The sequence below is a fragment of the Phyllostomus discolor genome, chromosome 9, assembly GCF_004126475.2.
Source record: "Phyllostomus discolor isolate MPI-MPIP mPhyDis1 chromosome 9, mPhyDis1.pri.v3, whole genome shotgun sequence".
Taxonomy (NCBI): Eukaryota; Metazoa; Chordata; class Mammalia; order Chiroptera; family Phyllostomidae; genus Phyllostomus; species Phyllostomus discolor.
In genome coordinates, this window is record NC_040911.2 from 85,783,047 (window position 1) to 85,808,064 (window position 25,018).

General features: G+C 38.2%; 1 protein-coding gene across 2 annotated transcripts in view; it reads left to right on the top strand.

Moving 5' to 3' along the window:
• The window catches only part of CBFA2T2 (CBFA2/RUNX1 partner transcriptional co-repressor 2), a 147,169-nt gene that overhangs the window by 86,191 nt on the left and 35,960 nt on the right, over positions 1-25,018 (top strand). For both annotated transcript variants that reach the window (XM_028524523.2, XM_036009727.1), the window contains exon 2: positions 20,860-21,003. In XM_028524523.2, coding sequence (XP_028380324.1) covers positions 20,860-21,003 — 144 coding nt within the window. The remainder of the gene's footprint in view (positions 1-20,859; positions 21,004-25,018) is intronic.

Sequence of the window (25,018 nt, forward strand, 5' to 3'; positions counted from 1 at the left end):
TGGATTATTGTCTGTGATTAAAATAGAAAGCTGAGAGCAAATAAACAAATATATATTTTAATCAAAATAGTACTATTGTCATTCAGGCTATATTTCTTTACTCCTTCACTTCTGTCCTGTTTGAAAGCCTTATACTGTTTTATCTTTTCTCTTTGTTCCTTGGTTAATTGTCAGGAACAACACTGTATTTAAGAATAATACAGCCTAATTGAGCAAAGTGATCTCATAATGCAGGGATGGTTTAACATTAAGGAGCTTAAAGGAGAAATAAACAACCATTTCTATAAATAGATCCCTTCCCCCTCATAAAAAAGCTTTTGATTAAACTAAAGACCTATTTCTAATTTTAAAAAAAGTAAAAAGCAAGTTTGTGGTAGATGGAAACTTCAAGGGTGTAAATGCAAAACATATGGCTTAAACTGGAGCTGAAACTTAAAAGTGATGAAGAAAAGCAGAAGACAGTTTCAGGCTGTGGAAGAGGCAGAGATGAATGAATCTGACACAGAACTTCAGGGCTGGAAGTCATACACAAGAAGTCCAACAAGGCAGAAAGAGCACCAGGAGGCTGAGGAGACCTTCCCTGGTCTTTATCTGTTGAAGGTATTTATCTGATAATGCTTCCCTCAGATTTATTACAATAAAGCACCCTATTTGCATATGTATCATACATTCCTCAAAGATTTAGGCCCATAAAACATCATTTATGTGAACTCTATTTTGAGCTTACATTCTGAAAAGGAAGAATAAACCAAAACTATCCTATCTTTAATTGCTTAGCCTAAAACAGTGTGAGGTCGTCATTGTCCAGATTTTCCTCAAACAGAAAAAATAAGATGAATTTCTCTCTTTGGTATACAGTCCGTGCTAGGTTGTACTATTTTTATTTCATTTGATTATTAACAGCAACCCTGGCTGCTGGACAGTATTGGCTGCATGTTATAAATATGAAAACTGAGATCGAGGGGGAACTATTCCTCCCAAAAGTAGCAGATCCCCAATTTGAAGACTGATTTGTCTGAATCCAGAGACTTTGGTTTTTCTATAACTATATCACATTCCTGTACCATAGCTGTCCAATTGAAATATAATGCAAACCACAAATAGGGACCACATATGTAAAATTTTCTAATATCATTATTTTTAAAAAAAGAAACAGGTGAAGTTACTTTAATATATTTAAGTTAATATGTCTAAAATATTCCAACATATTATAAAACCATTGAGATTAATTTACATTACCATTTTTAGTACTAAATCTTCAAAATGTGGTATTATTTTACTTATAATATATCCCAAGTGCTCGTTAGCCTCATGTGGCTAATGGTTACCATATGGGCAATGCAGTTCTGTATTATGAAATCCTATGCAAAAATACTCTTGGAAAACATGTGAATTTGTACTAAGTTTTATAATGTTACAGAAAGAATCTTGGCCTTATACATGGATTCTACAGAAGCTTTCTCTAAATAACCAAAATTCATTGCTTATTTGTTGACATGACTTAGGAGAACACCTGCTCATAAACTCAGAAATGTCTGTGATGCCATTGTCCTACCCACAGAGAGCTTCTAGAAAGTAGCTGAAACCATGAAACCCTCAGCTAGTTTGTTTTTGTTACTGTTTTAAAGTTTTATTTCCCTAGAAAGAGGATTTAATAGGTAAACTGTTAGAACCAGATTGAATCAAACACAAAGAGCTTCATTTTTCCCCTTAGTTTCCAATGGCTATCTATGTGCAGCAAGAATATGAGATTTGGTGTCTTTTTACAATCACTTATCTTTTTATTAATCATGGTAAGATAGTTTTCTTCAAATTTGACAGTAGAAAGACCCCAGAAGTCAGATTTATTACCAGTTAGTGACCATTGCCAAGAACCATTTCTAAGTTGTCTGGCAATGGCACGTGCTATATTTGTGGTAAGGCAAATTCCCAAGTGCCCAGAGTTCCCTAACAGAAGCTGGATGTCAGCCATTCAGGTAGTGTGTCCAGGAGCTTCCCATCTTGGAAGAGAGCTTGATCTTCGATCCCTGACAATCCGAAATCTGCAACTGTTTTTGTTTTTTAAGACTTTAATTATTTATTTATTTTTAGAGAGAAGGGAAGGGAGGGAGAAAAGGAAGGAGAGAAATATCATCGTGTGCTTGCCTCTCATGTGCCCCCAACTGGGGACCTGGCCTGCAACCCAGGCATATGCCCTAGACTGGGAATCTGATCAGCAGCCGTTTGGTTCACAGGCCGGCACTGAATCCACTGAGCCACACCAGCCAGGCCTGCAGTTCTGTTTTTGTGGTTATTCACCCCAAGGCAGACATTTGACTGACTGGCCATTCTTCACACTGGAGGAACTTATGAATCAGTTTTTCAAATATAAAAGACATTGGAACCAAGTGGAGCCCTAGCACTGGCAAGCTCTTTTTAAAGTTTGAAGAATAACTCTGTATGGAAAAATTATATATTTGTACATCCAAGTTAACTGAGCATGGTAATGTGATTTACAAAAAAAATTTTTTTTAAGTCTCATTTAACTTGATGGTTACCTTACTAATACTTGAAAGATGGTACTGGGTATATACGCCTTTGCATTAGACAAATATTTTTACTTAATAGCATATAATTAAAATAGCAAAAGTTAACAGCCTTTTAAAATTTAATATTTTTCAGTCTGAAAGTAACAGCTGTGTGTATATGGGGGAGGATGGATTTAGATAAATATAGCATCTTTGGGATGGAAAGGCCTTATGAAGGGAGTTACATGAACAAAAAATATTTGATGTCTATATTAGTCTGTGATGTTCCCAGAAATTTAAAAACAGTTATTCAGCTTCTTTTGTATAGTTAACGCAGTTAATAGATTCATGATTTATATAACATACTCTCTTCATTATATGCATGATGATGCATTAATAGTACATGTATTCTGAGGAGTAATTTTTACAAAAGGGGTACTGATGGGTTCACCTACCTGTCTTCATACTTACTTTGTCTTAGTGTCAAGTAAAGTTGTATGACTTTTTAATATTAATGGGACAGTTTGTGGCTTAGAATTAGAGTAAGCATAATTTGCTAATACTTGTGCTATTAATATTAACATCATACTTCAACAGAACTAAATAGTATAATTACCTTTTATGTCTTTTTTTTTTTCCTGTTCATCAACTAACAATTGTTATCAAACCGTGATTCTTGCTTATAGTGTCGTGTACTCTTGCATGGTGACAGATAATGAAAACAGGACCAACAAATTGGAACAGAAACGTTGGGGAAGATTTAAATATATCTAGAAGAGAGGGGAGGAGTTTTTGGAAATGGAAATAGTACAACCACAGGATGACCATGACTTACAGGAAACCCTCCTAATGGGGATATGTGTAGAACTGTTCATGAGAACAGATGCTATACGTGGGTATTTAGCAGCTGAGAACAGTGAAGGTCAGTCTAAAGAACAAAAGACCATCAGAGAATGGGGATTCTTGATGAAAAGGATTCCTGGTAGGAGAGGTCAGAATAGGTTGAATTCCAGAGAAAGTCCGGTTAGAGAAATGAAGGCTAATCTAAGACAGTGGCTCTGAGAGTAGAGAGAGGGCTGAAGATAGTTGTGGCAAGGTGGAAGGGACAAGGTTGTGCTGAACATGGAGAGCTATGGGAGAGAAAATCATTCAAGTTCAGATAAGCTTCAGAAATATACTACTTTTGATCATCGTGATTTGGTGTTGCATGATCTAGGTGCTGCAGGTGTGGTAAAGAAATAGAAAAGGCCTTTATTTCCCCCAAAGATGGGTATCAATCACTTGCCTGATTGGTGCAATGATAATAAGTGCAATGAAGAAAATAACCAACATCTCGGAGTGGTCTGGTAGGAGAGCGGAGAACAACTTTAGTTAGGGAAGCTCCCCTCTGAGAAAATGACATTTCTGGTGACATCTGAGTGATGAGTCAGTCATGTAACAACTTGGTGGAAGTCATTTCTAGGCTGAAGGCACTGAAGTAGGCGTTGTCTTGGTGTATTTGAGAAGTGGAAAGGAAGGTCAGCATAATGAATGCATACTGAGGGCAGGACAGGTGCAAGAGATTGGAGAGAGAGGCATGGACTGGGTCAGCAGCAGGTTTCAAACTCTGGTTTCAGGATCTGTTTGCACTCTTTATTTACAAACATTTTTTAACAGGAAACACCATATTCACATTGGAAATTAAATTTTGTAAAATATTGTGTCCTTTAAAATGAATTAACTGTTTACACATTTAAGTAAATAACATTTTTATAAAAATTCTTTTTTTTTTAAGTTACTGGGAATCTCTCGCCCATCAATGTAACTTTTTAGAGAGAAAGAAACATTGATTTTTTTATTTCATTTATTTATACATCACTGGTCGATTCTTGCATGTGCCCAGACCTGAGATTGAACCTGCAACCTTGGCTTATCAGGACAATGCTCTAACCAGTTGAGCTACCCAGCCAGGGCAAAAATTATTTGTAGAAGCAAACTTTAATAAGAAGAGCGACACTGCTTTACAGTTTTGCAAATCTCTAATGACTAGCTTAATAGAATATAAGTGGATTCTCATATCTGCTTCTGCATTGTCTCTTATGCTGTCATTCATTATGTAGTCACTAGAAAAATATCACAGTACACTCACAAAAGAATAAGTGAAGAAGGCAAATAACCCCTTATTATTATGAAAATTGACCCTCCAAGTGTGGGCATGTGCGTGCATGCACACACACATGCACCCAAAGGTTTTCCAGAATCCCCAAGGGTTCCCAGACCACACACTTTGAGTACTGCTGGGTAGATCTTTGTATTTAAGCCAAAGTAAAAAGTTTTATTTCATGTAAGAGCATTGGAAAGTCATTAGAGGAGTCTGTGAAAAGATCTATATAAGGTTTTTAAATCAGCTATTTTGGCTGCTACATGGAGAATGGTTTGGAAGGGACAAAAGCAGAAACAGAAAGAATAGTTAGGAGGCAGCTGCAGTAGCACAGGCGAGAGATGAGAGAGGCTTGAGCTAAAGTAGAACAGTGGAGATGGGATAAGTGATATATTATTGTGATATATTTTAGAGCTGACTTGTCAAGATTTACTGAAGTAATATTCTACAAGGTTCTGTGTTAGAAATTGTAGCACAGATGCATCAGTAAATGGAACCAGAGAGACTTAGGTTTGAATCATAGGAAAGCGGTGTGAGAAATTTATATCATTTCTCCCTGTCTCCAGAAAAATAACGTAAGAAGGATTTTATTTAAATGAGAAGGACTAGAGTTACCTTATTCTCTGACAGTCTCAGTTCTCTGAGATATCTGACTTTGGCTACATGTGTTTGGCCAGAACAGTAATGCTGTACAATATTAAGAGATTGAGATTCAGTAGATTGAGACTGTGGTAGGGATAACCTCCATGGGAGGGCAAGATGGTAATCAAATGTAATTTTAAGTCATTTCTCTTCATGTGAGAAATATTAGCTTGGTGGAGACTTGAAACAGATGGTGTGCAGTTGGAGTAGATAACTATATTATTCCAAATAAACATTTGCTGGAGCTGGGAGGCAACAATCCATATTTCACTTTTCCCTATTTACATTATCAAGTCAGCTAGCTGTGTTGCTGCTGCTTTTAACTTGCATTAAGGTTATCAACAGGGTTTTGATGTTGGCAGGCAATTACAACGTATCTTTAAATATTAAAATCATTAGCATTGGAAGAAAATCTTTGGTTACTTTCAACATATTAATGGCATAATGATTGTTGATACATTTCTAATGGATAGCTATCTAATAATATCTTATACTTCAATAGTGTAACACAATACATTCTTAGTTGTTACTTTATTGGCTTTTCAACACCTTCCTCCCCTCCGTGTTACAGATGAGAAAAGCAAGGCTCTGGAGTGAAGAGCCCATGGCTGACAAATTGACAGAACAATCAGGATCCAGGCACATGCTACGGTTTCATGCCCAGCCATCTATATTCTATATTAGCCTGCCTTTGACTCTCTAAGGATGTAAATATCCAGCTGTTTTGGAGTTTGGTCCAGTTGTCAAACTGCCCTTTTCATCTTATCTTTTGCTGCAAATAATCTTTTTCACATTTACTATACTCATATATTCTGTTTTAGCTAAGAGATTATCTTAAATTGGGGGCAGAAGGAAATTTTTAAAGTAACTCTTTGCCCTAAAGTACTTTAGCCATTGTACTTGTCTTCTCCAATTAAATTGTGGAGCACAGTTTGTTATGCAGTCTCTTAAATGCTTTTAAACTTTTTGCTACAAATAATATATTTGTGCTGACCTTCTTTGTAATTATATTCTTGTTTCCTTATACTTTGACAAAAGCAAAAGCTTTAAAATAATTGGTTTCAAAAGGTATTTTCTTAACCGTAGGTCTAATCTCTATAATAACTTAAACAGCTATCATGTATTCGTATAAAGAATGTTTATGTATTTCATCTTGAAATGCAGTGTCTGCCACCCAGCAGATCATACTGTCTACTAGGCTTCTAGGTTTTTTCCCTATTTCCCCGGCTGCTCATTTTCTTTGTTTTTAAATTTTTCCTTTTGGGCTTATTGAGATATAATTGACATACAGCTCTATGTACGTTTAAGGTATACCACATAAGATCAGTTCTTGGACCTCTACTCTCTATACTTATTTTCTCTAAGATAATTCAGATTCAGGCACTTAAAAATATATTTATTTATTTATTTATTTATTTATTTATTTATTTATTTATTTATAGGAAGGGATGGAGAAAGGGAGAGAAACATCAATGTGCCAGAGGAACCCCCCACTGGGGACCTGGCTCAAAGCTCAAGCATGTGTCCTAAATGGGAATCAAACAGGCGACCTTTTGGTTTGCTGGACACCCGGCCCACTGATCCATATAAGCCAGGGCAGTTTGAGGCTTAAAAAAAATATTTTTAAATTGATTTTAGAGAGAGAGAAAGAAACATCGATTTGTTGTTCTACTTACGCATACATTCATTTGTTGATTCTTGTATGTGCCTTGACCAGGGATCGAATGCACAACCTTGGCATATTGGGACGATGCTCTAACCAGCTGAGCTACCATGCCTGGGCTCAGGCTTTAAATAGCATCAGTATTTCATCAATTGACAACATTTAATTAAGAGCTCAGACTTACCCACTCCAGGCCTCAACTGTCCCAACATCCCTATTTGAATATCTACTAGGCATTTCAAATTTAGTCCTGGTCTGGAACTACCGCTCCACCCATCTTCCTTTCACATCTTCTCCCTTCTCACTAAATGGCATCCTTCCAGGCTAAAAACCACAGAATTGTTCCTAGAGCTCTTGTTGTTGTTGTTGTTGTTGTTGTTGTCGTCGTTGTTGTCGTCGTTGTTGTCGCTGCTGCTTCTGCTGCTCTATCTTCAGTAGTAGGATACCTTGTGGTTATCTAACTGTTTTTGAGTGAGTGATTGAGAAAATAATAAAATTCAGTTGAGGAGAATCTGCTCAGTCTCTTTAATCTGCTTTTTTTCACCCTCCACGCCTCCAGTATTGTGTTCCGTAAGAATTTATACGTTGAAGTCCTAACCTCCCAGTACCTCAGAATGTGACTGAATTTGGAGACTGGGTCTTTAGTGTAGTAATTAAGTTAAAATGAGGTTATTAGGGTGGGTCAGTGTGACTGGTGTCCTTACAAGAAGAGGAGATTTGGATCTCTATTAAAACACGGAGAAAACAGCCACCCACAAGCTAAGGAGAGAGGCCTCAGAAGAAAACAACCCTGTCAACAGGACTTCTACCTTCCAGAATTTTGAGAAAATAAATTTCTATTATTTACACCACCCAGTCTGTGATACTTTGTTATGACATCCCAACAAACTAATAACAACAAAAAGTTTTTCATGAAAAATAACCATCTTTTTCCAGTATTCCAGTCTGTAAATGTAACACCTTTCCTACCATATTTCTTTTTTCTGTCCTTTCCTGTCTTATTTATTCATACTTTCCCTGTGAGTAGAATTATCCTAAAAGCGCTGTGGTTTGGACATGGGTAGCTGAGCCTGGCTTTGTAGAATTGGGAACTGAAAGCATCAGCAGAGAAATGCAAAGCAGAATTTTCTGTTGAACAGTAGGGACAAATTGCAGAACATGGGAAATAGTGAGAGTTAGGGTCTTGTAAATATATTGTAAATCTTTGTACAGTCAATTTGAAAAAACAAATTACTAGCTTGAAGAAGAGGATCTGAATAAACTATTAAAGTATGAACATATATTTAGTGTACAATAGTTATTCATCAACACCGAATATGGGGAAAAAACAGAATATGGAGTAAAAGTCCACAGGGAAAAAATCACCAGGCATAATTCATTTTAGTTGTTTTTGAAACATCAAATCGTTTCCTTTCAGTCTCTCATAATCGGGAGTTATAGTGAGTAACTCCCAATTCGAAACCAGATTTTTCTTTTCAACTCCAGATTTCTGAATTTATCGACTGGAAACCTCCTCTTAGCTATCTCAAAGGCATCATGAAAGCAGTGTGTTCAATGTGTACGGGACTCATCATCTCTCCCCTCCAACATACTCTCTCCCCCTAGTTGCCTCTGTCTCAGCCAGTAATTCCAGATGTTACCCTGATTTATCTTCCACATCTAATCAGTCAACAAATCCTATTCTAACTCTATCCCGTTCTAATGCTAAATATCTTTGAAATCCACCCCCCTTTCCCCATTCCTATCGATAATTCTGTCTGAGGCCACAATCACCTCTAACAGCCTTGTAGGTAGTCTGTGCCTGCACTGTGATCTCACCCTATTCCTCATGGCAGCCAGTGAAATATTTCTTATGAAATATCTCAAGCTTACAAAATAAAGAAACAATATAATAGACACTCATATATCCACTTTTAGGTTGACAGATTTTAATGTTATATCTTATATTTTGCTTCAGAGCTTTTAAAGAAGTAAAACATTTGAACTACAGTTTCTAACTGTGCCGGATTCTATCCCATTCCTTCCCTTTGCAATAGTTGTCATCCTGAATTTGGTATTTATTTTTTCCTTACTTTTAAAAACTACTTTACTAGAAACATACACATATATAATTTTTTATGATTTTAGATTTTATAAAAGTTTTGCAGTAGCCATATTTTTCCTATAAGCTGTTCTTTTCCTTTTTACAAAATATATTGGGATGACACTGGTTATAACCTATTCTTCTTTTTCTTCTTCTTCTTCTTTTTTAGATTTTATTTCTTTTTAGAGAGAGGAGGAGGGGAGAAAGAGAGGGAGAGAAACATCAATGTGTGGTTGCCTCTTGCGCACCCCCCACTGGGGACCCAGCCAGCAACCCAGGCATGTGCCCTGGACTGGGACTTTTTCTTTTTTAAGACTTATTTAACATGGACAAAAACTAAAGGTGGGGGGTGGTGGGGGGAAGGGGGGAGGGTTGGGTGGAGGGGCAGAAACGGGAGTAGGGGGCAGAAAACTGTACTTGAACAATGATTGAAATAAAAAAAAAAGAAAAAAAAAAAGACTTATTTATTTTCAGAGAGAGGGGAAAGGAGGGAGAAAGGGAGAGAAACGTCAGTGTGTGGTTTCCTCTCATGCATCCCCCAGTGGGGACCTGGTCCACAACCCAGGCATGTGTCCTGACTGGGAATCAAACCAGCAAACCTTTGGTTCACATGCCAGTGCTCAATCCACTGAGCACACCAGCCAGGGCATAACCTACTCTTTTTACTACATTATTTTGGTATTTATTCATTTGATACATATAACTATCATTCACTTCTTTTAATATGAACTATATCATTTATGAGTATGCCACGGTTCAGTTGTCTATTGCCGTGTTGCTGGACATTTAACATGTTATTCTGGTGTATATTTTAGTATTTGCTCATCAAGTTACACCAAAACTGTGTTGGCATATAAGAATTGCATTGAAATCATACATTAAAATGAAGAGAAAATATTGGTGATACTGAGTTTTCCCATCCATAATCATGATCTTTCAATTATTTGTCTCCCTTTTATGTCTTTCAGTCTACTACCGTATGTTTTTCTGTGGTCATATATGTCTTGTGTTAGGTTTATCCCTAGGTGGTTTGTAATTTTTGTTGTATATTCATATCTTTTTTAAATTAGTGCATTTTTGCTGGTATATAGAAATACAATTCTTAAAAGACTGGACTTTTGTCTAGCAATTTTGCTGAGTCTACATATTAATTCTAATACTTGGGTTATATATTGTTTTGGTTTTCTATATTGAAAGTTATCTGATGTGTACAAAAGAATGAATTTCTTTTTTTTTCCCCCCAATCCTTTTTAACTGCCCTGTTGTTCTAGCCTGACTCTTGAATAAATGTTGAATAGAAGCATTGATACTGGACAACTTTTATCTGTCTGAGTTGAAAGGCAGTGCTTATATTTCACCAAAGCATGACATTTGATATGAATTTTTGGGAGAGGCCCTTTATCAAGTTAAGGAATCAGTTTTCTATCTATTCCTTTCTATAGTTATTGAGATGATTTTACAGTGTTTCTTTTAATCTGTTAATATGGTGAATTATATTAGATTTTTCTAATACTACATTACCTTTGCTTTCTTGGATGAACTCAAATTGATTGGGATCTTTTTATTTAGTTTGCTGGGGGGGTTTTCTTATCTTTATTGTGGTATACTTTTTTCTTTTTATTAAAGATTTTATTTATTTTTAGAGGGGAAAGGAGGGAGAAAGAGAGGGAGAGAAGCATCATGTGTGGTTGCCTCTTGTGTGCCCCCTGTTGGGGACCTGGCCCACAACCCAGGCACGTGCCCTGACTGGGAGTCGAATCAATGACCTTTTGCTTCACAAGCCAGCACTCAATCCACTGAGCCACACCAGCCAAGGCTAGGGTATACTTTTTTTTTTTTTAAAGATTTTATTTATTTATTTTTAGGGAGAAGGAAAGAGAGGGAGAGAGAAACATTGGTTGCCTCTCCAATGTGCCCCTACTGGGCACCAAACCTGCAACCCCTCACACGTGTGCCCAACTGGGAACCAAACTGGCGGCTTTTCACTTTGTGGAACAATAACCAACCAACTCAGCTGCACCAGTCAGAGCGTGTTATACTTTATATATAATGAAATTTAACCCTTTTATGTATACAGTTTGACTTTTAGATGTCATATTTAGTTGTTAGCGCCATTGTAATCAAGATACAGAATATTTCCACTCTGACTGGTGTGGCTCAGTGGGTTGGGCACTTGTCTGTGAACCGAAAGGTCACCAGTTGGATAGTTTGATTCCCAGTCTGGGCACATGCCTGGGTTGCTGGCCAGGTCCTCATTTGGGGACACATGAGAGGTAAGCTATGGATGTTTCTCTAGTACATCCATGTTTCTCTTCCTCTCTTTTTCCCTCTCTTCCCTCTCTCTGAAAATAAATCAGTAGCATCTTTTTAAAAAAAGATAAAGAATATTTCTACACCATAAAAAATTTATCATGCCCCCAGTATGCCCCTTTGTAATCAGTTTTTTCCATCAGTCTCAAGCAGCCACTGATCTGCTTTTTGTCACTAATCTTTGTCTTGTCTGAATAGTTTTGCTGTGGATCTGGCATCTCTCACTTAGCCTAATGCTTTTGACATTTATCCATGTTGTTGGATATATATCAGTAGTGTGTTCCTTTTTGTTGATGTGTTATAATCTGGGGTTTTTTGATGACTAGTATGTGAAGCATCTTGTGTCTCCATCAGCCATTTCTATACCTTCTTTTGTGAATTACCTTTTTTCTTTTCTTTCTGGGTTTTTTTGTTTGTTTGTTTGTTTGTTTGTTTGTTTGTTTGTTTTGACAGATCCTGCCTGAAGTTTATTTGTACAAACAGCACAGGAGTACACCAGCTCCATGCAGTCAGCAGCACAGGGGTCACACCAGTTCTTCCTTCCTCACATCGGCAGACAGAGACCTATACTACGCAGAGCCTTTGTGGGGCCTGGGCTCCTTTGGGAGCCTCAGCTGCAGCTGCAGCAGCCGGCCTTGGTTTGAGCCTTTGTCTTGGACTTTAGCTGGCAGAGCCTGAGATCCTTGGCAACTCTGGCACGAGCACATTTCCCAAGCTTAAATGAGCAATGTAGGCAAGTTGACTTAAGCTTTAGGCTGCTGCCCTTTGGGGATCTTGAGCTTGATCTCCTTGAACTTTATGCAGGCCTTGATATCCTTGGCACATGAGCTCATGGCTTTGTTGGCGTGCATGTTCTCAGGAACTTGGTCTGCCCCCTTAAGAAATTCATATCTTTGTGATTGGGGTTTCTTAATGCCATTTCTTTGCCATTTTGGGAACTGATTGTGCATGGTGGAGTTCTGGACTTGGCCATGTCTGCCCCGAAGCCTGTGGCTCCCAAGCACCTGAGACAGGAAGAGAAAGAAGCTGCAGTTGTCTTGTCTTTTTTGCTCATTCTTAAAACTGGGTTGTTGCTTGTTATTACTGAGTTGTTAGAATTATTTATTTATATTCTGGGCAACTCTGTGTCTCGGGTCAGATGGTACTGGTAGAAGGAAAGGGGATGACTAAAGTAGCATAATTTACCAATGCAACAAGTGATTTTTCACAGATATGCTAGTCATCTTTGAGGTTTTCTTAGGTCTGTCTGGTTTTTGATAGATCATCAGATAACTAGCCTCTTTGCTGCTTCTCAGCTCTGACTTCATTTCATGTTGTTAGTAGTTTTATTTTTTAATTCTCATCCAAGGACTTTTTTTTCTTTTTTCAAAATGATTTTTAAAAAGTTTTAATTTATTTTTAGAGAAAGTAGAAGGAATGGAGAGAGGTAGAAAATCATCAGTGTGTGAGAGAAATATCAATGGGTTGCCTCTCACACATCCCCAACTGGGGATTTGGCCCACAACCCAGGCATGTGCCCTGACTGGGAATCAGACTGGTGCCACGGATGAGAATAAATCTACCAAGACATGATCTGCTTGGGGAGGAAAGGTAACTGATCTTTCAAAGGAGAAGGGCCAAGAGCCTTTTCCTCAGTGGTCTTTTATTGGGTTCAGTTTGCACAGGAATACAGGTAAAGCTCATCAATCATTGTCAGGGAGTAAGGATCAAACAATAGATAGCATACAAAGAACTAGGAGGGCTTATTCTGAGTCAGGGTCTGTTAGCTAAGGGGCTATAAAACTTTGGGAAATAAACTTTATTTCACGCTTGGACCTTTATCAGAAAATTAAGAGCATTCTTAGCAAAGCAGGTTTCACAGGATTTTATATATCCTTTTTCAGGCTTAAGTCAGGCAGGGGAACTAAGGCAGCCAAGAGATTAGGAGAATTTGAAGACAGTAAGAGGACTCAGGCTATGTCAAAGCCGAGGGGCAAGGGTCTATTACCCCCTTTTTCTATAGCCCCCCCCAAGTCCTTCCCTGTGTTCCCCCACATGACCATGCCTGTCTTAGGTCACCCCTCCCTTGAGGAATCTTACCTGTCAGTCATTGGCTGACCGGTCATGCACTGAGGGCCAGGCAGGGTGAAGTAAAAAGGGCAGAGGTGCCCTGACTCCCAAAATTCAACTATAATATCTGAAGTGATATAATGTCTCCTTCTCCGAGACCCTGCCAGGGAAATAAGCTTTGTCTCCTTAGTGGCTTATGGTCCCAAGGTCTCTCATTCAGCCTTAGCTATAGGGGCGTACAGCTTCTGAAACCAGGCAGGGCAGTTCCCAACACCTAGGTATGTGCCCTGACTGATAAGTAAACCCCCAACCTTTCAGTATGACACAGTGTTCCAAGCAACCAAGCCACACCAACCAGGATAGTATTCTGTCTTTTTGTTTGTTTGTTTGTTTGTTTAGAGAGGGAAGGGAGGGAGGAAGGGGGGGGGGAGAGAGAGAGAAAGAAACATCAATGTGCGGTTGCTGGGGGTTATGGCCTGCAACCCAGGAATGTACCCTGGCTGGGAATCGAACCTGGGGTATTCTGTCTTTAAATAATTCTGTCTTTAAATATTTTTCTGTTTTGTATGTTATTTTTCTTGCCAGTCAATGAGTAAAGGTCTCCTTATATCCAGTGTTAAGAAAATAAAAATGTTCCTCAGATAAACCACTTCAGTGGATGGTATAAATTAGATTTTATATGCATAGAAAAACATGCCTTACGAGTTAGGCATTTTAATTTTCCCAGGGTTTTAATCAGCCATAGTAGGGGTCATTATGCTATTGCCCACTGCCTGTTTTTTAAAATAAAGTTTTATTGGAGCATAACCAAGCCCATTCGTTTGTGTTTTATTTAGAGTATGTTACAACAGTAGGGTTATATAGTTGTGAAGGACCATATGATCTGCAATGCTAAAAATTTTTATAGTCTTGCCTTTTGCAGAAGTTTGCTGATCCTTGAGCCATAGAGATGTTGTAGATAAGTTAATTTTCCAAAATATTTATAAATGTGAAATGGAAAAAGTTGTTTTTTAATCTATATTGTTAGTATATTGTTAATTTATTTTAATTGAGCTCTGTCTTCAAGGTCCCTTTTAAGGCATTTTCTGTTGATTTCTTTACTTGAGTCATTATGCCTCAGTTTTTGTTGAATGATAAATTATCTGTCATTGTAAACAGTTATTCCTGGCTGTGTCTGCATATGAAGCCTGGCTGTTGTTAGAAAGTTGGATGTATTCTCAGGTTGTGACAGAGCAACAAGGATAAAAAACATGTGCTTCGCCTATAATCGGTTTAGCCAGCCTTATAAGCCCAGTGTAAGTGCAGCAGTCATTTTGATGTTCTTTCCTCTATCTTTAGCAGATTAGAATTGTCAGTGTTGGAGATGCTTCTCGTCTGATATTAGTCCTTCAGAACATTTACCTATCCATGCAGTGGTTAAAGAGAGACCATGGTCAAGGAAATTTTTTTTACTGATTTTTCTCTTGGTTCTGTTCCAGCTTTACGCACGCTATTCAAATTACATCTGTAGCCTTCTTGCTTTTCTCCTTAATGTGCTGCCTGGAAAGCCCATGTTAGCCTTCCCAGTAAATTACTTAATGGTTTGTAAAGACTTCTGTGAAGTTTGTGGAGAGTAACATTTCTACTTCTTTATTTTCTTAGTACTTTGTACACATTTGAATATATCTGGCTTTCCCATAACTCAGAGCCCTGTGTTTTATCTGTTTCCCCAGACTTGACAAATACAGGGCAGTCCATGGTATAGGGTTTAGAGAGTCTCAAAATTCAGCTATAAATGATTAGAAACAATCCAGTTATCCATCAATAGGCAATTTTGTAAATAAACTATGGTACATCCATATAATGAAATATTGTGCGTCTGTTATTTTTTTAAGGTTATGGAATTAAGAATTTTAGGACATATTTTGAAATTATAAAACAATGAGGACAATTAAAAACCAAGGAGCAGTACAGTTAGTATACGGTATAGATTAGTTGCCTATTGGTCTAGTGCTCTATAACAAACCATGCTAAAACTTAGTGACCTGAAACAGTAAGCTTTTTAATTTTGTTATTTCATTTTTTTTCTTTTGAGTGAGGCAGTTCTCATTTGGGCTCATTCATTCATATATCTGCAGTCAGATACCTGCAGACTCATCAGCTTAGGCTCTCACCTGTTCAGGGATCAGCTGGCTTTAGCTGGTGCAACTCATCTCTGTTCCATGTGGCCTCGTCATCCAGCAGACTAGTCTGGGTTTGCTTTAATAGCAGGTCAGGGCTCCAAGAGAGGCTCAGAACTGACAATGTCACTTCCATCACATTACATTGGCCAAAGCTAGTCAGAAAGGCCTGACCAGATTTAGAGGATAAGGAAATAGACCCCACTTCCTGATGCATTGCAAAAGGCATTGCTATAGAGAGGCCATTATTGGGACCAGTCAGTTAAATGTAATTATGCTACCCTTGTATAAAATGGGATGAGATAAGAATTTATATTTGCCTTTGCTCATTTGTGCAGAGAAAGAATGGAAGGGCACACAAGAAACCAATTAAAATGGTTTCCTGTGGGATGGGGTATGTAGGGACACAGGCAAGGAATATTTCTTATTATATTGATGTTTGAGCCATAAAAATGTATGCTTATACATTTTTTAAAAGATTTTATTTATTTATTTTTAGGGAGGGAAGGGATGGGGAGGGAGAGAGACAGAGACAGAGACATCAATGTGCGGTTGCTGGGGGTTATGGCCTGCAACCAAGGAATGTGCCCTGGCTGGGAATCGAACCTGGGACACTTTGGTTCCCAGCCCTCGTTCAATCCACTGAGCTACGCCAGCCAGGTGCTTATACATTTTTTTAAAAAATTCATTTGTAGCTCTGGCTGGCGTAGCTCAATGGATTGAGCGTGGGCTGCGAACCAAAATGTCGCAGGTTCGATGCCTAGTCAGGGTACATGCCTGGGTTGCAGGCCATGACCCCCAGCAACTGCACATTGATGTTTTTCTCTCTCTCTTTCTCCCCCCTCCTTCCCTCTCTAAAAATAAAGTCTTTTAAATAAATAAATAAATAAATAAATCATCTGTCTTGAATTTATTATCTTTATTCATCTGTCTTATTTATTATCTTTGTCCCCTGCCTCCAAAGATAATTCTGTTTAAAACTCCCTGGTTGTTTTTTTAGTTAGGAGTCTGATTTGTTGGGGTTTTTTTGTTTTGTTTTGTTTTGTTTTTAAACATGTGGTTTTCCTTGGTCAGCCTGTTTAGAATGACCAGGATTCCTGCATTGTGCATCTGAAAGTTCTATATTCAGCTCATTATTTTCTCAGTGATGATAATCAGGAGCACTTGACAATATCTTCTTCTACCCAGAACTCAGCATGTGTGTTCCACAGCCAAATAAAACCATTAATTCAAATAGATTCTTAACCTGATTCAAGTAGACTTTTTTAACCTGATTTCCCACAGATAATTGCATTTTTATTCTCAAATTTATACCTCTTTTTATTCCTTTGTCATCATTGAGGTAATTTTTTAAAACTTTAAAGGAAAAGCAGTTTATTATAATGATTTGAAAATGCTCCCATTTGTGGGCACTTTATCATATAGGACTCTTCTCAGGGAGCACTTGTCTGGGATGTCTTTCTGTTCATCATTAAGTAATGAGCTCTTTCTAATGAGAAAGTCTCTTAGAGCTACAGAATAGTTCTGCTCTTTAGTTTTATGTTTGATTCTTCACATTTATATCTGGGCAGCATTGCTATCACACAAAGAAAGAACTGTTGATTCCTTTGTTCTCTCTTTTCACAGTGTTCTGTTTTCATGATATCCTTAGCATGTTGCACAATGAGAAGTAAAGTCATTATTCAGACCTGTTTTTCCATGTTCACTCCTCTTCTTTAGCTCGAGTTGTTTTGCTTTACATGGTTAGATGTTGAAACATTAGTGACTTTGTAAATGTATGTGGTCAATGTTCAAGTTTTATTTTTTAATCCAAATATGTCCAAATATTCAAAATAACCAAAGCACAAACTTATAGCTTGATGAAATTATCAGTTACTTTGATTCTTAAAAATCAATGTCTAGAATTGAGTTGAACTTTCATGACAAAGCTAAGAGTTATTTTGATTTTCTAGGACTCAGTATTTTAAGTCTCTTTAGTCCAAGCAATACTGTTTATGGGCTCAAGTCACACATTAGATAAAGGAATTTCTTCTCCTTGAATTTTATCTAAGGTTCTCTGGAATTAAAAAGAGCTCCAGATATGGTTGGTTCTTTCACAGGATACAGCTGGAATATAAAACACGAACATCAGTTTTATAAATGAATACACTCTAACAGTGATGGCATAAAGGCATGTTATAGCCACCAAAGAAAGGGTTAAAATATCTACTTTGGAGTACACCCCTTATCCACCATCCTAGCAGCTACTGAATTTGTCAAGTAAAAACCATCTGGATAGATGTCTCACACCAATTGTGCGTTCATTTCACCCAGCCTCCAACAACAATACCATCTTATATTATATTTGGTACTTTTGCAGCAGTTCATTTTTCCATCATTCCATGTAACATCTGTGACATTACATGGACTTGTATCATTACATTGATAGTATACTTGTTTTATGTGGGAAACAAATGTTAATATTAACTTGGGCATGGTCACATGGCCAGTTAAGTGGTAAAATCAGCACTTACAACTGGTCTTTGTGTTGTCTAATTGTTACTGTGTATTAAGTACCTTCTTTATACCTAGCACTAGTCTAAGCATTATCTCTAATCTTTAAATCTTTCCTGCCAGGTAGGTCTTATTATCTCTTATTTTACGTGTGTTAAATATGAGTCCCATATTTGGTTAGAGCATTGTCTCCAAATGCCAAGGTTGCAGGTTAGATCGCCCTGACAGGGCACATACAAGAATCAGCCGATGAATGTGTGATAAGTGGACAACAAATCAATGTTTCTTTCTCTCTTCCTCTCCCTCTCCTTCCCTTCCCCTCTCTCTCAAAATAATAAATATTTTTTTAATGAGACCCAGAAAGATGAAACAATTTGATAAAATTTATGTAGGCCTTTAGTAACAGAATGAGAATTCACACCAAATCTCACAGTCTCCATACTCATGCTTTTTCTACTAGACATTGTTACTGCTTGAAACATAAGGAATAATACTAGTGTTGCAGGTGTGTGAGTAGTGACCTGACTGAGAGATGGCTAGTTCTAATTTGTAAACAGGAGCCTGGGGGCTAAGTTTTTCCCTGTATCTAAACTTTTTCTTGGTATAATATTCAGTGTTCTGCAGTTGGGCTGCTCCGAGTTTTTCATTCTGCCAAGTACCGAATGTGAAAACACATCTCACTGCTAAGCCCTCCTCAGGCCTTTGGCGCCCTTGCTGTAAAGGCAGGTGGTCTGAAGAAAGGCTCCCTCTAGGTTGTTGCACACGATGCACAACACATAACAGTGTGAGACAACTGTCAGCTCCTTCCTTCCCTTCTCCACGCCCCCGTCCTCCAGAAAGCTGGTCCCCAGATGGAAGTGCTGGAAATGTGTCAACTGTTCTCTGAAGGGCACTGAGAAAATACTGTCAAGAAGAAAAAGGCAAACGCAACAGCTCATTAGTCCACCAATCAAAGAGGACAGTCATCGATTTCACAAAGAAAATGTCCTGGACACAGAGACGGGGAAGGCTGGCAGAGTGTTACCCACATGGCTCTTGGAGAGCTGCACATTTTTGTCAGGGAATTTGCAATTTAGGGGCATCAATTCTTTGATTGACTTTCTATAGTCATTATATCTCTTCCCCAAAAATGTGGCAAATGGAAGCCATAAAAATAGTATTTGAGCATATTTTCCTCATTAGACTGGGCCCATCGGCATGTGAAGATGTGGCTGCTGCCCTGTGATGGGCCCTCTTGTGTGTGTTGTGTTTACAACTGTGGTCCCACAGAGAGATCTTTGAGTTAACTTTCTCGTTTGAACCTTTGGTGTTACGTTGAACTTGTCGGAGAGTAAGTACATGGTACTGAAGTGAAAAGCTTGGAATCATTGAGAGGAAAATAACTCAATTTAAAGGTAGCCCTGGCCCTAGTGTTAACCAAGTTTAAATAAGTTTAATGTGGAAAAATAACTTTGAAGATATTAGAATATTACTCCTCAGTATCACATCTTATCTGTATTAGCTCAGACTTAATTCTAACATCAGTAAGTTTAATCTTTCAAATTTATCTTTCTGGAATTTGTTGCTGTCTAGTGTTATCAAATAGCTACTTATGAATTATCTCCATGGGTTAAATAGCCTGTGCTTCATTTAGAATCGTCTGCACTTTTTATCTTGTTGGATAAATGTTATAAGTGACTTTTATATGCCTGATGTCAAAGATGTTGAACCCACCTCTTTTTTCCTACCTAGAGTAGTTGATATGTATAAAATTTTAGTACTTCATCATTTATAGCAATTTATATACAACTAACAATATTTGTTTCTAGGCCATGCAGTTGACACCTACTTGTCTAAATAGTCCCCACATTAGCCTTTTCCCCTCTACTGATTTGATTCATTTATAAAGAGGAATTCAGAAAGAATGCAGTTGAGATAACCAGAGTTTATAACCTGGTTTCTTTCTTTCTCAGCCACTATCTTCACCGTTAACTTTCTGGTCTCGTGAATCTTTGGCCTTGCTGCCTTGTTTTAGTTTTCTAGGATTGCTGTAACAAAGTTCCACAAACTGGGTAGCTTAAAACAACAATCTTCTCACACAGCTCAGGGGGCCAGGAGTCCAAAATCAAGGTATCATCAGGGTTGATTCCTTCATGGGGCCTTAGAGGAAGCATCTATTCCATACCTCTCTGCCTAGTAGCTTCCTGTGTTGCTCACGATCATTAGCATTTCTTAGCTTGTAGATGCACCATTTCAGTCTCTGCCTCCATCGTCACACTGCTTCCTCTCCGTGTGACTGTCTTCACGTAGTCTTTCTTTTATGTATGTGTCTTTAGCTCTTGTTATTGGGGTTTCATTCATATTGGGTTTAAAGCCCACCAGATAATCTAGGAAGATCTGCTCTCAAGATCCTTAACTACAGTTTCAGAGACCCTTTTTCCAAATAAGGAAACATTTATAGTTGAAGGGAGTAAGAAGTAGATATATTTCTGGGGACCACTATTCAGCCTATTAAACTAAGCATTTTCTTCTTTTCTTTTTTAAGATTTTATTTATTTATTTTTAGAGAGGGAAGGGAAGGAGAAAGAGAGAGAGAGAAACATCAATGTGCGGTTGCTGAGGGTCATGGCCTGCAACCCAGGCATGTACCCTGACTGGGAATCAAACCTGCGACACTTTGGTTCGCAGCCCTCGCTCAATCCACTGAGCTACGCCAGCCAGGGCTAAGCATTTTCTTCTTAATCCTCTAGGAAAATATATCAGTATTTCAAATTATTGTCACTATTTTTATAACTTTATAGAAAACTGACCTCCATTTCTTTTATTCTCTACAGTTGGTCCTGAGAAAAGGGTGCCAGCAATGCCTGGATCGCCTGTGGAAGTGAAGATACAGTCAAGATCCTCACCTCCCACCATGCCACCCCTTCCACCAATAAATTCTGGAGGACCTAGGCCAGTGTCATTTACTCCTACAGCATGTGAGACCTCTTAATTACTTGGGTTTATGGTTCAGAGTGACATTTGTATCTAACCAACTGACTGCCATTAAGCCTTCTGCATATACTATTCACAAGATTTTCAAAATGGCGATAAAAGGATACGTATGTCAGAAATGTATATCTGGTTATTTCATAAATTGCTTTTGCCCTCTGAGAATAGGTCTTAGCTAATTTGGGCACTTGGAAATTTAGTGGTCCCAATATTTTTTTCATACTTTGTCTGATAAGTAGCTATTTCAATTTCTTTGACTCTGAAATAGTGAATTAAAATTATCATATTGATTGATAGGAATTAAAGTAAGTTTCATAAAATTATCAAATTACGTCCAAAAGTTTTCCAGGACTGTCATGATAAGTCTCCTTACAAAAAGGAGAATAATTATTGCGTTATTTTGCTAATGCCATGGTCTAGAGGACAGAAGTCCAAGATCAAGGTGTCGACAAGTTTGATATTTTTTTCTGAGGCCTTTATTCTTGGCTTGCAAAAGCCACCTTCTTGCTATATCCTTCCATGCCCTTTCCTCTGTGCCCATGAATTTATGTTGTCCCTTCTCTTCTTATAAGGACAACAGTCATAATGGATTAGGGGCCTACCCATATGACCTCATTTAACCTTGACAGATCCTATCTCCAAATATAGTCACATTTTGAGGTACTGAGAGGTTAGAACTTCAACATAGGAATTTGGGGGGGGACACAATTCAGTTAATAAGAATTATATTAGCCAACAAATCTAAGGCGTTCAACTTTACTAGTCATCAAGGAAATGCAAACTAAAACCCAGCACAATACCACATACACCCACAAGAATGTTCAAAGTGAAAAAAGAGTATCAAGTTTTGGTGAGTATGTGTGGAGCCACCTGACCACTCATAGATTAAGTATGAGAAAATTGTTTTGGGGGACTTCCGGCAAGATGGAGGAATAGGTGGTCACACCGTACCTCCTCATACAACCAAGATTAGAAAACCAATAATTTACAACAATAATTTACTATCAGAATAACACCCAGATCCGGCAGAGGATTTATCTGAATGGAAGTCGGGCAGCCAAGAAGTTGAAGTAGACGCGTTCATCCGGACTGGTAGGAGAAGAGGAGCCGGGCGGGCGCGGGGCTGGCTCGGGTCGGCGGCACGCGGAGGTCGGGGGAAGGTTTGGCGCGAAATCGGCGCAAAAGCCATCCGGCACACAAGAAGGCAGCGGTGATCCCTGAGTACGCAAGCTGCGGCTGGCAGACCCAGAGGGGCAGCGATTGAGGACCAGGGCAGAACTCGCGGCCCAGAAGCCCAGAAAAGGGTCTGAGTCCAGGAGAACGGAACTACCGCCATTGTTTTCTCCCGCCCGCTCCTGCTCCCGCCCCCACATATAACGTCACAATCTAGCGACTGGGGTGCCCAGCCCTGGTGAGCACCTAAGGCTCCGCCCCCCACCGTAACAAGAGCAACCAGACCGGAAAAAAAAAAAAAAAAAAAAAAAAAAGGAGAGACAGGGGGGAAAAAAAAAAAAACATGGTTTCAACAGAGCAAATCAGTCCCCCAGGACTCATCCTTTTGAGCGACCAAGAATTAGCCAATCTATCAGATGCGCAGTTCAAAACACTGGTGATCAGAAAGCTCACGGAACTGGTGGATTTTGGACGAAATTTAGATGAAAGAATACAGAGTACCATAAAACAGATGCAGGAAGACTCGCGGAGGAGAGCCAATAGTGAAAGGAAGGAATATGAGTCTCAAAACAATACAGTGGACCAGAAGGAAGATAGAATCAACCAAGCAGGAAAGCATGATGAAATAAGAATTCAAAAAATTGAGGAAAAGATTAAGAGCATCCAAGACACCTTTAAACGTTCCAATATCCGAATTATAGGGGTACCAGAATCGGAAGGGGAAAAGCAACAGATTGAGCACGTATTTGAACAAATAATAAAGGAGAACTTCCCCAATCTGGCAAAGGGGACAGTCTTCCAAGAAATCCAAGAAGCTCAGAGAGCCCCAAAGAAGTTGGTCCCAAGAAGAAACACACCAAGGCACATCATCATTACATTAGCCAAGGTAAAAACAAAGGAGAGAATCCTAGAAGCAGCAAGAGGTAAGGGGACAGTCACCTACAAAGGAGTTCCCATCAGACTGTCAGCTGATTTCTCCAAAGAGACCTTACAGGCAAGAAGGGGCTGGAAAGAAATATTCCAAGTCATGAAAGACAAGGACCTACATCCCAGATTGCTCTATCCAGCAAAGCTCTCATTTAGAATGGAAGGGCAGATAAAGTGCTTCTCAGATAAGGTCAAGTTAAAGGAGTTCATCATCACCAAGCCCTTATTTTATGAAATGCTAAAGGGACTTATCTAAGAAAAGAAGATAAAGAAAAGACATCTATAGTAAAAGGACAGCAAACTCACAAATATCAACAACAATATTTATATCAACAAATATAAAGCAAAACCAAAAGAAACTAAGTAAATAATTAGAACAGGAACAGAACCACAGAAATGGAGGGCACATGGAGGGTTAGCAGCAGGAGGGTGGGAGGAGGAGAGAGGGGGAAAAGGTATAGAGAATAAGTAGCATAGAATGTAGGTTGAAAATAGATAGGGGGAGGGCAAGAATAGTACGGGAAATATAGAAACTAAAGAACTCATAAATATGACACATGGACATGAACTAAAGGGGGAAATGTGGGTGGGAGGGGGTACAGGGTGGAGGGGAGAGAAGGGGGGAAATGGGACAACTGTAATAGCATAATCAATAAAATATATTTAAAAATTAAAAAAAAAACCAAAAAAAACAAAAAAAACAAAAAGTCCAATAAATTCAATAAGAAAGTTAATTTTTTAAAAATTTTAAAGAATAACAACAAAACTCCTTGAAATTATGTTATCTTCTGCTTATATATAATTGCCACTTTTATTATATATGAAGAAAAATATAAAAGCTTTAATATACTTAAAAAAAAAAAAAAAAAAAGAAAATTGTTTTGGCAGTATCTACCAAAGCTGAATTTCCACAAACCCAGAAACTCAACAATTTCAATCCTATACCCATACTGAAAGAACAAAACCAATAAAATCCCTCAATTTAAAATCTAAAAATCTAAAGACACATACAAACATGCATGCATACACAAGTCTAGCTTTTGAGTTCTGCTTTTCCATGCATGCTACCTCTAGTTCGCATTGATCCTTACAGATATTTTACCTGGTAAAGCAGAAGAAAATTGCTATTTGTGGAGTACCCAAATAGCATGTCAGAGCACTGTCCTAGATACTACATGCACTTCCTTATTTAAATGCCATTGCACAGCCCTGGCTGATGTAGCTCAGTGGATTGCACTCGGGCTGCAAATCAAAGGGTCGCCAGTTTGATTCCCAGTCAGGGAATATGCCTGGGTTGCAGGCCAGGTCCCCAGTGTGGGGCCATGTGAGAGACAACCACATATTGATGTTTCTTGCCCTCTCTTTCTCCCTCCCTTCTACTTTCTCTAAATGAATAAATAAAATTCTTTAAAATAAATAAATAAATAAATAAATGCCATTGCACAAGCTTGCACACTACTTTTGCTCAAACATTTTTTTCCTGCATTTTTTTAAAGAGAAGAGAATCTAAGAGGTACGGCTTTTAAAAAGATTTAATTTTTATTTTCTAAAACATTGAAATTGAGTGAATGGGTAACTGCAGCAGTCTGAGTGAGAGTGAAAGAAATGCATTTTCATATCCTTTTTCCTAAATATATTTTCTGTCTCAAAGTGATACATCCTTAGATATAAGTACCATCTAGAAATGAAACAGATTTAACCCAGGCTGTCATTCAGATTTCAAGATACAGATGACTGGGATGTGTATGTATAAATCTAGTTCTTTTTACCTCTGTATTTGACTACTTGGGGGTGGATGTGCTTTATTTCAGAAATTATAATCATACACTTTTAGTAAAGAGGCTGCAAAAAAGCTTGTCTGGGCATCAGGGTGGCTAAAAGCACAATAATGTATTATTTTAA